General features: G+C 37.7%; 1 protein-coding gene across 1 annotated transcript in view; it reads right to left on the bottom strand.

Moving 5' to 3' along the window:
* Nucleotides 1-8,252: 8,252 nt before the first annotated feature.
* LOC107589360 (uncharacterized) overlaps nucleotides 8,253-17,048 on the bottom strand; it is a 68,056-nt gene continuing 59,260 nt past the window's right edge. The window contains exons 24-32 of the mRNA XM_016277775.1: nucleotides 13,397-15,316; nucleotides 12,616-12,681; nucleotides 12,398-12,478; nucleotides 12,146-12,232; nucleotides 11,858-11,949; nucleotides 11,654-11,739; nucleotides 11,279-11,551; nucleotides 10,290-10,397; nucleotides 8,253-9,471 (exon numbers count right to left, since the gene is read on the bottom strand). Coding sequence (XP_016133261.1) covers nucleotides 9,224-9,471; nucleotides 10,290-10,397; nucleotides 11,279-11,551; nucleotides 11,654-11,739; nucleotides 11,858-11,949; nucleotides 12,146-12,232; nucleotides 12,398-12,478; nucleotides 12,616-12,681; nucleotides 13,397-15,316 — 2,961 coding nt within the window. The 3' untranslated portion in view covers nucleotides 8,253-9,223. The remainder of the gene's footprint in view (nucleotides 9,472-10,289; nucleotides 10,398-11,278; nucleotides 11,552-11,653; nucleotides 11,740-11,857; nucleotides 11,950-12,145; nucleotides 12,233-12,397; nucleotides 12,479-12,615; nucleotides 12,682-13,396; nucleotides 15,317-17,048) is intronic.

Raw genomic sequence — 17,048 nt, 5'->3', positions numbered from 1 at the left:
AGTGTTGCTATGCATTTGCTAAGGCATTCTGAGAGGCTGTTAGTGTGTTGCTATGTGATTGCTAGGATGTTTTGGATGGTTGCTAGGGTATTGTGATCTCTAAAATGTTAACTTAGATTTTTCTCCCCTGTATAATGGCCTGGTAGGTGATTGCTTAGTATTTGACATAAATATTGAAATCTTAGCCAACTAATGATTCTGCATAAATGTTGACTCATTCCTTTTTCATATGGACTAATAGCATTTAACACCAGACCATCATGACAGCTAATGATTTTGTATCCTGTTTTTTTATTCATTTTCCTCTAAAACTGCTTTCAATGGCTTTCCCCTGTGCACACTAAAGATGAGTTTAGCCTCACTGAAAATGGATAGAAGCAATTTCCATAAGTCTACTTTATCTGAGTTTGCAGAAGAGTCTTGGTCATTACCAGGAGCGTCTGCCCATAAGAGCTGCTCTATCCGGTGCCAGCACATACAGATGGTGTGTGTGTACTCGTGTATTTCTTCACTCATAGACAGAGCCGTCAACACAAAGCTTTACTGAATAAGCATGTTTGGGCGCCTTTGAATCGCCTTTCATTTCCATATCGCTGACATGCATTCATGGAGGACAGACGTTAAATGTCTAACCCCTCCCTGCAAACGTCTGAATGAGGCCCGAGGGGGAGGGGGTACAGTCTGGGGCGTATAGTGAAGAGCGAGGGATCTTTTGTGAGCACCTTTTTAACATATAGTGTACGACGAGCTTTCTCGCACATCGAGATGCATCACAACAGACAGGCGTGCTACCAATTAACCAACGCCTCAGAGTACAACAAATAAGAGATGCACACCGGACAAAAGCAGCATGTTTTAGTCTTAGATATTGAATTATTACATACATAAAAGATAGACTTTGGAAATTAAAGACGGAACACTATTTTGGTCACAAGGATGGAACAGAATTCAGAAGTCTTGTTTTTAAAAGCTAAATTGTTTTTATCTTGTTTACCTGTTATCATGTACAATGTTAATTATAATGCAAATAAAATAATGATATGCAAACAAAAACAATAATAGCCTGTCATTTTAGTGATTTCTTTATCTATTTAATGCTTTTGAATGATCTTCATTTAGAGGCATCTTAATTTTTTCTGTAAATATTGATTGCAATATTTAATTATTTGTTATTGAATTATTAGATCAAGTCAAATACAGACCATTAACTGATTTATATCAGATTTATGTATTTAACCCTTTGTTTGCATATTGATTAGTTTGCAATTAGTTAATCAAATTATAATTCAGTTTTTTTATTTATTGACCGTTCAAATACAGACCCATCTGCATATCAGATTTATATTTAAAGCAGATTTACACATTTAACCCTTTGTTTGCATTTTAAATTGTGTTATTAGTTCATCAAATTATAATTCAGTTATTTTTTTAATTGACAGTTCGAAACTAAAACAGGTTTACATTATAATACACTTTTTCTTTATCTATGCGGACTGTCTTTTTCTATTTTTGTGACTTGCAGATCACCATTAAGAGTATTTTATGCAAAAATCAACTGAAATGCAAAATTCAAGCTTCACATTTCTGCTATAACACTGACTCACTGACTTCTACTGTAAGTGCATTGCTGTAAACACAATTTATGCGTTTTTACAAACTGAGAGCCAAGAAAATGCAAGCATGATGCTTGCAACAAAGTCATGGGTTCAAATCCCAAGAAATGCATAAAATGTACATCTTGAATTTGATGAAATGCAAAGTGTCTGTCAAATGCATGAATGTGAAATTGAGACAACTGCTGCACATAGACCAATTTTTCTACTTCTTTAACTATTTCTTTGTGATTTTATGAAGCGTTTGCTTCAGTGGAGAGCTCTTGTTCTTCAGTCTTTTCCATCTGACAAACCCGTCCTTATTGCCCTGGGATGCACGCAATATAGGATTCCAGCCTCCTCATATGAATCAGTGGGTACTGAGAGAGGTCGTGACCTCTGAGGAACTGGCCAGCAGTGACAAGAACAAGAGAGACGGTCAGAAATGGCCCTCAGGGACACATTTGGACAGAGAGTTTCCCATGACACCGGGTCAAACCCATTCAATCAGAACATATTAAAATTACAAGAGGAGTCTGTTGAAAGTTAGCTAGTCTTCCCGTACATTTTCGGGATTTTTTGCCCATGCATAACTAGATTTAACTCACCACCAAGATGCTCTGCAAAATCCACTAAATCCATCACAGAAATACTATTGTATATTTTATTTGTGTTTATTTATTTTTAAGTCTCTTATGCTCACCGAGGCTGCATTTAATTGATCAAAAATCCAGTAAAATATTAATATTGTAAAATATTATTACAATTTAAAATAGCTGTTTTCTATTTAAATTTTAAATGTAATTTATTTCTGTGATCAAAGCTGAATTTTCAGCATCATTACTCCAGTCTTCAGTGTCACATGATCTTCAGAAATCATTCTAACATGCTGATTTGCTGCTCGAGACACATTTCTAATGATTGTGAATGTTGAAGACTTCATATTTTTGTGGAATTTTTTTTAACCATTCAGAAACTTAGGATTTGTAAGATAAAAAAAGATTTAAATTAATACTTTTATTCATCAAGGATGCATTAACATTTTTTTGTGTTTTCCACAAAAATATGAAGCAGCACAACTGTTCTCAACATTTTTAATAATAGATCATGTTTTTAAAGCAGCAAATCAGCATATTAGAATGATTTCTGAAGGATCATGTGACACTGAAGACTGGGGTAATGATGCTGAAAATTCAGCTTTGATCACAGGAATAAATGACATTTTAAAATATATTCAAATTGAAAACAGTTATTTAAAATTGTAATAATATTTCACAATTTTACTGTCATTTAAATTTTTAGTCAAATAAATGCAGCATTGGTGAGAAAAAGAGTCTTATTTAAAAAAAAAAAATTAAATTCCAAACTTTTGACCTGTATATTAAAATAATCTTTCATAAATAATTGATCAAACTAAGCATTTCATTGTTTCAGGCAAGGATACGAACTATTGAGAATGTGAGATGCCTGAGTGCACATTGATTTGTTTTCTTTCTTGTCCTAAAGAGTGGAGTGAGTTTGACCTGTGGCGTGGGGTACAGGAGCGAGTCGTGACCTCTGTGACACGTCCCTCTGCCCTGCCATTGACCGGATACTCTCCAGTACAGCCCTTCTGATGACCGGCAGAGAAAGACCTCGATTGTTGGCTTTCATCGGCGTAATTAACTCGTGAGCACCAGTCAGTGGTCTTTTTAAACACGCTCCGCTCATTTATCAACATTATGGAGCAAAAGTGACAGCAGGACGTCAGATAGAGTTTTCAACTAGTGATCCCAGACTTTCAGACCCCACTACATGTCATTTAAATATCAACTTTGTTTCATATGGAGAGATGGAAATCAATAGAGAGCTATGAATGAGTATAGCAACTCAGATAAAGCAAAATTCTCCTTATTTTCTGTGGGAGGCTTTTAATGTCCACATACCAATGTGTTTTGTGTAAGTCCTCGAGAGTTTTTGAGCCTTCATGGATTCATCATGGGGATCAAACTGGGGTGAGACGTGATTTGGACGGACAGGAAAATAGCAGCGATGCTGAACTTCACTCATGTAAACGACTGACTCACTGAAATAATGAGTCATTGACAGAGAAATGGATTCAATGAATGTCATACAGCCATACACACACACACACACACACACACTTAATGAAAAACAGGAGAGACCATATACACACACACACACACGAGTTTGGGGTCAAGATTTTTTGAAGTAATTAATATTTTACACAATAAATTGATCAAAAGTGACAGTACAGACATTTACAATGTCTTTTGATCTTTGTATTCATCCAAAATTTCAGAGAAAAAAAATGGATCAGTTTCTGCAAACATATTAAGCAGCATGACTATTTTTAACATTGCCTCTGCAATATTCTGGTCTCTTGTGTATATATATACACACACACACACACACACACAACATGATATTTAATAATCTAGTCAAGTATGGGGGGAAAAACCAGTCACATTCCAACAAATGTAAGCATTAAAAGTCATTTTAAAAACCACAAATTTGACAAATAGCCATATCAAGAGACCAAAATATGACAGAGGCTTTTTTAAATGCTTTAATACATTTAAATTATAAATGTATGCATTTAGCAGACTCTTAAAAGCGACTTACAGTGCATTCAGGCTATACATTTTTTACCAGTATGTGTGTTCCCCGGGAACTGAACCCACGACCTTTTTTGCTGCTAATGCAATGCTCTGCAACTGAGCCACATTTATGTGTCCACAAGAACACTTTATGTGTCCTATATTAAAGATTTGCATTTGTTTGCTGTATCAGAAGCAATAGCTACAACTGACTGGGTTTTGTTTTCCATACTCGACTAGAATATGGATTCAATATTAAGTATGGAAAATATTATTGAATCTCGTATTGCATATACAGGGCCACCACTGTTACGGCCCATTAAATAAGCTCCGTCCCTTTGCACTTGGCACATTTCGAGTACTTAATGCACTCTAATCTGACATTGACCATGTGATGAAAGCCATTGTTTGAGCACTTTCACCCCCCCGCTGTCAGCGGGTCCGGGATGCCCGGATTTACCACCGATTCTTTTGTTTTGGCATCCCCGCTCGCTTCTTTTCAAGTGGTGACTGTACCATCTCTTATTATCATTTTAACATGAAATACTCACCAATTATGTATGAGGAGACTCTTTGAAAGCTTAAAGGGATTGAAGGGGCATCCAGCTTCCAGTCATAACAGCTTTTCATATGCAAACGCACGAGCTCAGCCTCGACCTCTGAGGGTTTGGGGCCCAAGCCGGAAGGCTCAGATCTCCTCCGCGCTGTTTTAATGATTATTGTGGAGGCTTTCTTACAATGTTTATCTGCAGTTGCCGTATCAGCGCTTTTGAAATCCCCGTCTCAAGAGGGAAAGGTGAGGGTGTGTGGAATTGTGCCCAGAGGATCATTAAAACAGGCATCAAACAAACAGCTAATTTCTTCACTATGAGAGAAGCTGCGGTCATTGATTTATCTCAGGGCCAAAGGCTTTTCGTTGCCTATACGAAACACATTTAGCTCTTTTTACACAGCACAGTATAAAAATGCACAATTTACTTTAAATATTGTCAATCAGATCTACACAAACCACAAAACCTGTGCAACCTAATGTAGTTAAACACGACTAATTTAAATTCATTACAGGCTAGCTATATCATAGTTTTCCCATTTATTTCTAAAATACATTCCTGAAATGTAGATATACCCAGCAAACAACTTTTGGAACGGTTAGTTTTTGGTTGCAAAAAAGAACCAACAGAGAACGTTCTTTATTTGGTTCCCAAAAACATTAGCAAATGGACCCTTTTCACATTTCCGGGTTTCTCAGCAGCAGAAGTCGTCATAGCTGGGTTAACGTCAAGAGCTGTGAATGGGAAAGTACCACAAATATTTTTTTTTGCATTCCCATTTGCTCAAACGGCAAAAGACAAACTCCACGTTAGTGTTTTCATGACTTTCAAAAAAAAAGGGAAAAAATTGAGAGACTGATAACGGCAGTCAGAAGAGAGAACGTTATAACATAGATGCTGCATTAGAAACACCTTCGCGTTAGCATTAACTAGATTTTTTTATATAATACAAAGTTATAAATGTACATACATTTAAAAAAAAAAAAATCAAAATATAAAAAAACTTGAGGATTTATGATGGTGATGACCGTTAAACACGTCATCATAGTCTTGTGAAAAGGGTCCATGTGAACATTGCGGTTGCCAGTCAAATGCAAAATTGTCTATTAAGAATTTCTGTCTGGTTTTAGGTGCCATCATAACAGAAACTGCACTTGCGGAAATCACAAATGACTTGCTTCTCGCACCAGACTGCATCTCAGTACTATTTTTACTTGATCTTAGTGCTGCATTCGACATCGACTCCATAGATCATGACATACTCATAGTTCGATTACAAAATTATAAAGGTGTTCACGGACAGGCTTCAAGATAGATCCTACATGTCTGACCGTTACCACTTGTTTATTTAAATGGGGAATCATCTCAATTAACACCAGTACAGTATGAAGTACTGCAAGGAGCTGTCTTAGGCCCTCTGCTATTTACAATATAAAGGTCACCCCTTGGTAATATTATTAGAAAATAAGAACTGAACTGTACATTTCTGCCATATGGACATCACCTTGACACAGTCACCACTGATAAACTACTCCTAAATGTAATGTAGAAACGTAAAAATTTTTTGTGAAGCTGTTTTGCAATGATGCGTATCGTGAAAAGCGATATACAAATAAACATGACTTGAATTGAACTGAAATGCAGTTTCTAGGTGGTTGCATACTGACCAAAGTCCCTGCAATATTCTGGTCTCTAGTATCGGCCCCTTTATATGCAATGCAATACAATATTCTAGTCAAGTATGGAAAAAAAATCCAGTCCCATTATATAGCTATTGATTTTGATACAGCAAACAAATGCAAATGATTGCAAACGCTTGCAATATACAGTAGGTCACACGAAGCATTAAAAGTAACTTTAAAAAAGTGCAAATTGTACAAATAGCCATATCTAGAGAGACCGAGACCAAAGGCAACCAACTGGGAATGTTAAGCAAATGTTATGCGTTTGCTGGGTATAAATGCAATATGATGCTGTGTGCAAATTTCAGCTATACTTGTATTCATTAATCCAGTTTATTACTTTTGGATAATTGGATGGTAGTTTATGGAGGTATAGGACTCAATAAAATGATATAACCAGTGCAGTCTTTCTATTTTGCCACGCCTTTAAAAGAAAAAAAAAAACGCTATAATGCAAATACTCATTGTGCTCATTCAAACTGCTGTAATGACCTAATTTTCTTACAATGCTTATGAAGACATTATTTTCAAGGCACAATTTAACTTTTTTTTCAATCTGAACATATTTCCCACTGTAAAATATCTAATGCATTACATGTTTAAATTGTGTAAAAATGGTCATAGACATTCATGCCACCAATCTCAAAGGATCATGCATTACCCAAACAGTAAAAAACATCTTCCTATAAAAACATCCTGATACACTGCATTAGTTTAAATACAGAAAGCAACGCTAGAGTACGTGAATCAAATATTTAGTCTGGAAAAAAAAAACACGTTAAAGGGACAGTTGGCCAAAAATGTCAATTACAGTCAACATTTACTCACCCTCAAGTAAATAAATAATGACAGAAGTTTCATTTTTGGTTGAACGAACCCACACAGAACTCAAACCAGCCGACACAGAAAAACATGACAAGCTGACAAATAATATGTGCCAAAACCTCAGAGAAATTGCAATCCACGCCAAAAACAGAACATACATGAACTGAAAACCACCTCAAGTGGAATGTGGTAGGAACATTGAACACATTAGCTATCAAAAGTCTCAGATCAGTAGATTCAGTACGGCAGTATTTTATGGCTGTCATCACATCCACAGCAAACTGCACTCATTTATACACATGAAATAAATCTGGCAAATAATGAAATCTCAGCATGCGAAAATGTTTGTAGGAAGGTTGAAGGAAGAGTTCATCCATAAATGAAAGTTCACACCAATAATTACAGCTATAACTAAAAAGTTTTGATATAATATAATATAGTAATAACTTTTAGTGTGAATAGATCATTCATTACTCACCCTCATGATGTTCCTATTTTCTTGCGTTCTTTACTTTTTGAACTATATTCTGTCTAATCCTTTTCATGGAGAGCCACTTTCATACAGAGATTTGGTACAAGCCTAATTAAACACACCTGAACAAGTTTAATTAAAGTGTTTAAAGTCAAAGTTAAAAACATCTAGGCAGGTGTGATGGAACTAAATTCTGCAACAAAGTGACCCTCCAAAAGAATTGGATACACATTTTATGTAACAAAAGGGGACTGGGTCAGTTGTGTTCCAAAATGACAAAAAAAGCACCAAGGGAAGATTTACAGAGAGCAGAGATGCCCTAGATTGACCTGTGATGACCTTTGATATCACAAGAGGATCTTTATTTCTAATTTATGTTTTTGTTTTAGCATTTAAAAAAATGCTCTGAAAAATGCTCTTTGCACTGAAAAGTAAGTTCCTGAAGAAGAAGAAAAAAAAAGAAGATATATAAATAAAAAAAAACGTATATTTAAATGTAACTTTAAAAAAAAAAATGTATTTGATGCATTATAATATAGTTGGTTTAGTCTGTGCCAATAGCCTCGTGGGCATCGTGCTGACGTGTAGCGCCACTGTGCTTCGGGCGTCCCGAGTTTGAGTCCCAGCTTGCGGACCTTTCCCGCCACTGCCCCCTCTCTTTCTCCCACTTCACTTCCTGTCTAAAGGCTGTCCTGTCCGAATAAAAAGTGGAAAAATGCCAAAGATAAAATCTTTAAAAAATAATTTAGTTGGATTTAATAGACCAATATATGATGTAATTTAATTTAATATACCAATATAATATAGCTAGGGTATAATGCATTTACTTTTGGCCCACAGCCCTCAATGAAGTTTGATTTTTGGACCTTCATATTAAAATGTTTGGGTAGAGAGTAACGACTTAAATATGGGTCCGTTTCTCACACAAAGCTGTTTTATGACTTCAGAGCAATTGGTATATAGTGGATGAGTCATAAGCACTATTGTTCTAATACGTCTGTGGTGTGTTTTTGAGCTTGGCAGACGTCACTGTACTTTAAATATTTCAGCTTTTTTCTTCTCTGCATTTCTCCTCTTCTCTAGCTTGCTTCTAAATAGTCTAATAAACCTGCTGGTGTTGCAAATTACGAATATTGGCTCAGTGATCAAATTTCTTTTGTTCTTCTTCCTAATTTGTTTTGGATAAAAGTGCAGCAAAATGCACAATGTTTCATTAAAGAAAGAGTCATATGGGTTTGGAACAACACGAAGGTGAGTAAATGATGAAATGATTTTCATTTTTGACTAAACCATCCATAATCGGCTGATGACGTGAGAAGTTGTAGGAGTGAACATTACACATCTTGCAGCAACACAATCATACAAGATCTCATTCAAAAAAAGTATACACAAATGGTTCTCCATCAGATATCCATAAATAAATGTAAGAAAAATGTTTTGAACTTGTGTCCTGCACATGTCAGTCAGGGTCTTTGACCTGCAGTGTCACAGAGAGTGTCCGTCACTCCTTTTTCCCAAAGAACTTCCTGAAGACGGATTTGTTGGGGGGTCGCGGGAGGCTCATGTAGCTTCTCATGGGCAGATCGGAGAAGGGCTCCTGCCGGACGCTGTTTGGTGAGGCTGTCGCTGTGCTTTTACAGATTGCCGGCATCTCACCATCTCCGATGAACAGAGTCACTGAGTAGCTGGAGCTGCTGTCCTGGCCTTTGCCTGAAGGAGGCGCTACAGGCTTGATCCTCTGATATGTGGCTGTAGAGACCGAGATAAAAAAAAACATTAAGGACTACATTTTTTTAAAGGAATAATTACACAATTTTTATTTCATGTTTTAATTTCAATAGTAAACCTCTGTTGCCAAAAAACTAAAAAATTGTTTAATTTTAATTTTAAATTAAATTTAAATTATATTGTAACAATTATTGTACAATATTGTTTTAATTATAATGTCTTAATTTGATTACCACAGTTTTGGATAATAAATTCGTATTAAACCATACAGTTAACCATAAGTTTAATTGATTAGTCATGCTTTTTGATTATTAAAATTGAACTAAACCATTCAAATTGAATCCAGAAAAATTCAAAACTGAAAACAGAAGTTAAGAAAAATAGAATGTATTTTATAGGGCCCTCATTTTAATTTTTTTTGTTAAACTTAAATAAATTGTTGAATTGCATAGGTTTCATGATTTCAATTAATTACATACTTTTTGGTTACTAACATTTAATTTAACCATTAAAACGGAATCCAAAAAAAATGTAAATGGAAAAAAACGGAATTTGGGAAAAAAATAAAAATAAAACGTATTCCATACGGCCCTAAAATGTTTTTTTTTTGTTTGTTAAACTTTTAATAAATTGCTGTTCAATTGTACAAGTTTCAGAATGTCATGATTTTTGACTCAAACTGAATTTAACCAGTAAAACACAGCCCAGAAATATTAAAACTGAAAAAAAAATTACAACCGAACTTTGAAAAATAAAACCGATTTCATAGGGCCCTATATTAGTTTAAGTACAGCTGAATTCAGTCCTAATTGGATGTGGCAAATGTGGCTTGGATGTACCTGAGGTAAAGGAGTGTGAGCGTCTCTTTTCGCTGGTCCAGCCCTGAATGGTGGACATAGAGGACGGTTTCTGGCTCAGAGACTCACCATGAGAGTCAAACTCATCCTCTACAGAGAGAAAAAAAACAGAAAATGAATCATTCAACCTCTGCAGTACAAGGGCAGACAGTATAAGTGAGTAGCAAAGTACTCGAGGTGAGAAATAATGTGACCAAGGTGGAAATGACAAAATCCAGAGTGCTTCTCCAGAAATAGAAAGCCGCTGACAGCAAACAGATGTGACCATGCCTCATAATGTCTGCTTGAAGCTCCGATCAGCACCAGAGTACTCTACTGCCCTCTTTTGGATGTCCAAAACATTTATCTTGCATATTATTTATTTATTACTTGCATCAGTTGCCTGTGTTGAGAAAGCTACTTTGAAACTGTCAAAATGAAAGCTAAATTTATCTCAAGTATATGCTTTTTAATCCACTATAATTGCATACTTAAGATAAAATATATATTTATAGATTTTTTTTTTTACTGGACAATGCAAAATACTGATTAAGAAAATTATTATTATCATTATTTAATTTATTTTGTTGTAGTGCTATTTAAAGTAATGCAACTACAGCTACTAGCTAACAATTTATACATATTATAAATGAAATACACAGAGCTATGAGGGTTTATAAAATATGACTAAAACCTTGAGTAATTTATTTAAATGACCCTCATTTATATAAATGAGACATCATAGTAATGAACAGAAGCATTAAACTACTGCAAAAGGCACGGCATTGTGTATAAATTTACATTTATATATACAATTTTGATCAATTATGAAATGAACTTAAGCTCACCAAAGCTACATTTATTGGATCAAATAAATTCAAGATTATTACCATTTAAAATAACTGTTTTGTATTGAAATATATTTCAAATTATAATTTGTTGTGTTATTTTTTCTCAGTTCACTGAACTGTATTAGTCACACAGTTTCTTACCACAATGACCCGCATCTGAGAACGAGGGGAGCAACGGATCCTGATGCCTTTGGTGGATCTGCAGAGCGTCACTGGTGTGAACTATGATCTCTTTGGTTCGGCCTGAGGCGGGCTGACTCTGTGCTAAAACGGTGGTGGTGACATAATTTCTCATGGAGCAGTGACATTTATCTCCACACTGACAGCCGGTGATAGCAAGAGAATGTCTAGGGAGCGTCGCTGAAGCTGAAGACCCATGACATGTTGATCTGTTCACTACAGAATCACTAGACACTGTAGAGATAAGAGGATTTCATGTGAATATAACTGTGGTCATTTAATGCAGCACTGAAAGCTTGTTAACAACAGACAGACAGATAGTTAATGGTATAATACCAGTGTGTGCTTGGATTCTAAGGATCCATTTCTTCATCATAAATCGGGACGATGCACTGAGGAGATACTCAGATCCATCCCGCAATCTGAGAGAAAAGTGAAGTCCTTCAACTGAATATGTGCAGGTGAAAGTGATTTAAAAACAACTACTTCCATCTCTAACTAAGATAAACATGAGACGCCCTTTAGTTGTTCGACATTTACCTCAAGCAGAAGCAGTTGGGTTTTTTGGTGTACTCTGACGACGGTTCACACACCGCTCCAACTAGGTTCAGAGGAAGGCTGGTCACACAGCTCTATGGGGTACAAATATAGAGTCATTTTGGCTAAATTCATACCCTTAGATGCTTTACAGCTGCCATTAAACGTAATTAAATCACAATTTAATCACAGTTCAACCTTGCAATGTAACTAATGATGTCCTTTTGCAATAAAGGAACACAAAGTTTTCTACTTGGTTGCAAAGCCAGAACATGAAGTCTTCAAGCTTACCTTGAGTGTATCTTTCCTATCCTGATAGAAACATATAGTTTGTTTGTATAGCACAGCATGATAGGAGTTCCACGCCCTGCATGGTGCCTGAAATAGTACATTTATTTTGTTGGTTACATAAAGACCAACCGAAATGCAACCTAATTTGACATCTACCACAGTAGCCTGCAGGTAAGAGCATGAGGCATGAGACACAAAATGCTTATTTGTTGTGGTTGGGGTCAAGAAAATATCTGTAATTGTGATATTTACCTTCTTTCCACCCAGTTGTAGTCTGTGTTTTCTCTCCAGTGTACCTTCCATAGATGGCAGTTCCAGTTCTTGTCTTCCAGTCTGAAAAACAATGGTCAAAGATTAGAATTAACAATATTTGAATGATGAGATACAATAATTATTTCTCGATATTCTGAAGAACTCTTAAGCATATACTCTCTGTTCTTGTATATGGTCTGTAATTATACTTTGGGTACTTGGATATCATTGTCATTGGTCCCATCCAATCCCATATGAACAGACAGGTGGCTCATGGATTGGTCCTGTGGAGAAAGAACACATATCAATGCATTAATTGCCAAGACAAAAAACAGATTACACATGCACTAATCAGAACCACAATAATGGGCAAAATGATATGAGATATGCTGGCCACAACTTAATTTGAGGGCAAAGATTTCCAAATAAAACCCTCAATCGTCCTCGGAAGTTCCTACTTCAGCCATGAGTGCTCATCTCATAAATATCATTCTGACATGTTCAAGGCAGCACAAGTCAACTACTTAAACCAGGGATGTCCAATCCTGGTCCTAGAGGGCCAAAGTCTTGGAGAGTTTAGCTCCAACTTGACCCAACACACCTCCTCGGAAGTTTCTAGTACACCTAGTAAAACCTAGTATGCCTAGTAAAACCTTGATTAGCTAGTTCAGGTGAGGTCCTTGGTTCAGGTGTGTGTGATTGAAGCTAAACTCTACAGGACATTGGCCTTCCAAGAGCAGGACTTAAGCCATGGGTGTCCAAACTCAGTCCTGGAAGGCAACCGTCCTGCAGAGTTTAGCTTCAACTGGCCTCAACACACCTGCATGGAAGTTTCTATTATTCCTAACAAGACCTTGATTTGCTAGTTCAGGTGTGTTTAACTGGGGTTGGAGCTAAACTCTACAGGACAGTGGCCCTCCAGGGGTAGGGTTGGACACCTGACTAAAACAGTCCTAAACAACATCTAACAAGGTTTGACTGTCGACTTACAGACCTCACCTTCAGAAAACCTGTTTCCTTCTCCTCCTCCTCCTCCTCCTCCTCCTCCTCCTCTCTATAATGGTAGATATACTTTTGCTGGTCCTGTATTTCAGGTAGTTTCACCATATCCGAAGCCGTTTCATTTACAGCCACTTGTTTGTAAACCTGTTCCTGTTGAGTGAATGCAGCCCAAGACCTTCTGTCTCCTTTATCCAGAATTGGCCTTTCTTCCCTTGGGTTCTGCTGCTTCCCAGAACCCACCATAGTCTGGACAGATGGTGGCAGTCTGAACTCCGCCACAAGAAGGTTGGGTGCAGAGGCTGTGACCAACTTCCTGAAGAGCACTGCTTGTTCTTTGGGTGAGGGTTCCCTGTGCTGGTCTAGAGAAGAGGTGGCCTGGTAGCCATTATACATGATGTCAGAGTTTAGACTCTCTCTGTAGCTGTTGGTGTGGTTCCAGATGTCCTCCAGCTCCTCCTCTTCCTGTTCAAACTGTTGATGGTCAGGATGAACTGGATCATCAATGTCGATAGATAAGGTAATGCTCTTGTCCTTGGAGAACTCAAAGTTCTTGTTGGACACTCCTGCATCCAGGGATGGTACCTTCCCAATGGTTTTCTTGGGCACTGGACAGTCTGAGGAGTCTACGTGTGGACCCTCAGCACATAACTTGAAGCTTCCAGAGCTGGAGTGACCAGAGTCCACTGAGTCCTCTCTTCCATTGGCTCTGAAGTTCAACACTACATGAGATGCATGGCTGGGACTTAACTGTTGAGTGCTGGAGTTCTTTGCTGGCCTATGGAACATGTGTCCATTAAGATTGTGAACCAAGGTATGGACGCTAGGACATACATGAATCTCTGCCATAGTTGAGCAGTGGTTGGCTATACCCTGGATTGCATCTTCTGGAGGACTTACATAGGGATTCTCAAGTTGAGTTGCATTTGCGTTCCAACTAACTTCCTCTTCTTTGGGTACTATACTGATCCCAGACAGATGTTTCTGTTGAATATTGGTCAGATCACTGAGTGATGAGGGATGATTCTCCTCAAATGAGATGTCTTCAACAACTGGAGAAGGTGGAGGAGGATATTCATCTTCAGTAAATGAAACCTTGTCAATGCTGATCTTTTTGGAGTCTTTACAATCAATCTTAAGGGTTACTTCACCTGGAGAAATTTGTTTGCGCTCTTCTTTTTGCATTGGACGAGAGCGGACCGTTTTAAAGGTGCTCAGAGCTGTCAAACGATCAACCTGAGAGTCCTGGTGATGAGAGTCTGTCTTCTTTTGCTCAGGAGGGCCAATTGTAATGACATCTTGAATACTAGGGATAAGGCTCATATCCTTGGGCAGGTCGAAGCTTAACACAGAGCCCAAGGACAGAAATCTGCAGTGGTTCTTCACATGTCCTTGGGTGGCAACCTCTAAGGTGCTGTGAACTGGAGATCCAACCTCTCCAGAACATTCTGCATCTATGTCTTTCACTAAAGGGTTCTTTATGTAGTCCAAGACCTGAGTCCCATCGCTGTTTGGTTTCCTTGCATTTTTCCGCTTCTTCCTTTCCTTCAGGGGCCAAGTATGTGTATCGTATGTCACCGGTTCACGTACAGGTGGCAAATCAGCCTCCTCTGACAGATCCTCTCCCATGATCTTCTGAATGGTGTGTCTACGGTCATCTTTCTTCTTCTTGGCCTTCTTGCCCTTCCTCTTCAGGCTGCTAAAGATTGAGATGTTGCCATTCTTTGGCAGCAGGTTGTTGGCCTGCTGAAGTGTGTCTTCGATGGAGGACGAGGAGTATGGGGAGGTGCAAGGAGAGGAGAGAGCATACAGGGAGGTCCTGGGAGAGGAGGAGGAGGGCCTTGGAGCTTTGTCTTGGGGAAGCGCCATACTCTCATACACTGCCGTGTTGTTTTCCGTAACATGCAAGTAAGTACTTACCTAAAACACAAGGAAAAGATTGTTTTAGAGGGTTATCACTTTTTTTCTTCCATGCATAAATTGGATAGCATGCATAAGTATCACACTTCAACACAAAGTTCACCCTTCAAAGATACATCATGCTAATTATCTGATGTGCAGTGCTCCTAAAAAGCATTTGGGCAGTTAGGTCGCACATACAAATGAATGAATGCCATTGCATTCCAAAACAAAATATCAAATGAAGTGGCATCTGCAAACAACTGTTACTGTCATTTTTAATGCATGCATGAAGTCAGTTTTTCTCAAATACACACAGGTGTAGTTCATTACATCAACTAATCAACATGTTTCACAACCACAAAGTGTCTTCATTCTGGACCTTTGTAAGTGTGCTTGTGTTATCTTTATAACAAATGTGACTTGGTTTGGTATTTAGTTATCTTATGCACTGACATTCATATTTAAGTGTGGCTCAAGTGTCCAAATACTTTTTATGGCCAGTGTAATTCACAATTCAAACACTGAAAAATTATTATTTGTATAATCATTTATGAAAATAAGTGTTTTAGTATCTGAACACAGCACTTCTGTGAGTGTCTGGCTCAAGCAAAGCATTCCTAAGCAAAAACACAGACACATGTTGCTTCACATTTGTTACTGATGAATGATGACATCGCTCTGCAATGATAAAAAACATTTAAAATGCTGAAACATCTTTTCCTTCACTGCTTACGTTAAGCAGCTGGAATTCACATTTGTTATGGGAAAAAATAAACAATTCTTACATTCTGTGAAGAAAAATTATGCAAAACTTGCCACTACACCGCCAGTATGCTGTGAAAGTTTTTCCAGGGAGTTGCTATGTCGTCGCTTCATACTATGTGGTTACCAACATGTTATAAGTGTTTTTTATTGTGTTGGTATGCTTTTGCTAAGGTGTTCTGGATCATTGCCAGGGCATTACTATGCAGTTGCTAAGGTGTTCTAAGTGTTTTTGTGTATTGCTATGCTGTTGCTAAGATGTTCTAGGTGGTTGCTAGGGTGTTGCTATACTGTTGCGAAGGTGTTGTGGCTAGTCGTCAAGATGTCACTAAGGTAAGGTTCTGAGTGTTTTAGTGTGTTGCTACGTTATTGGAAAGTTGCTTTAGGTGTTTGCTAAAGTGTTTCTATGCTTTTGCTAAGGTGTTCTGGATACTTGGCAAGGCTACGTGATCTCTAAGTTGTTACAGGTGGTTGCCACGGTGTTACTATGGGATTCTGGTTAGTTGCCAGGCAATATTACATGGTTGTGTTCTAATTGGTTTTTAGTGTGTTGCTATGCTACTGTGAAGATGTTCTAGGTGATTGCTAGGGCATTGCTATGTAATTGTTAAGGTTTTCTAGATGATTGCCAGGGAGTTATGCTGTCACTAACATGTTCTGAATAGTGTTCAGGGCATTACTATGCAACTGCTAAGGTGTTCTGACTGTTTTGTGTGCGTGTTGTTATGTGATTCTAAGTTGTTCTAGATGGTTGCTAAGGAGTTGCTATGCTGTTACTAAAATGTTCTGAACTGTTGTCAGGGCGTTACTGTGCAGTTGCTAAGCTATTCTGAATTGTTTTTAGTGTGTTGCTACAGTATGTGATTGCGAAGGTGTTCCGGGTGGTTGCTAAGGCTATGTGATTGATGGTCTAGATCAGGGCTGTCCAAACTCGGTCCTGGAGGGCCGGTGTCCTGCAGAGTTTAGCTCCAACCCTAATTAAACAAAC

Source organism: Sinocyclocheilus grahami, unplaced genomic scaffold, assembly GCF_001515645.1.
Source record: "Sinocyclocheilus grahami isolate Dianchi unplaced genomic scaffold, SAMN03320097.WGS_v1.1 scaffold7.1, whole genome shotgun sequence".
Taxonomy (NCBI): domain Eukaryota; kingdom Metazoa; phylum Chordata; class Actinopteri; order Cypriniformes; family Cyprinidae; genus Sinocyclocheilus; species Sinocyclocheilus grahami.
Note: the sequence above shows the minus strand (reverse complement) of the source record. Positions and strands in the feature narration are given on the sequence as shown.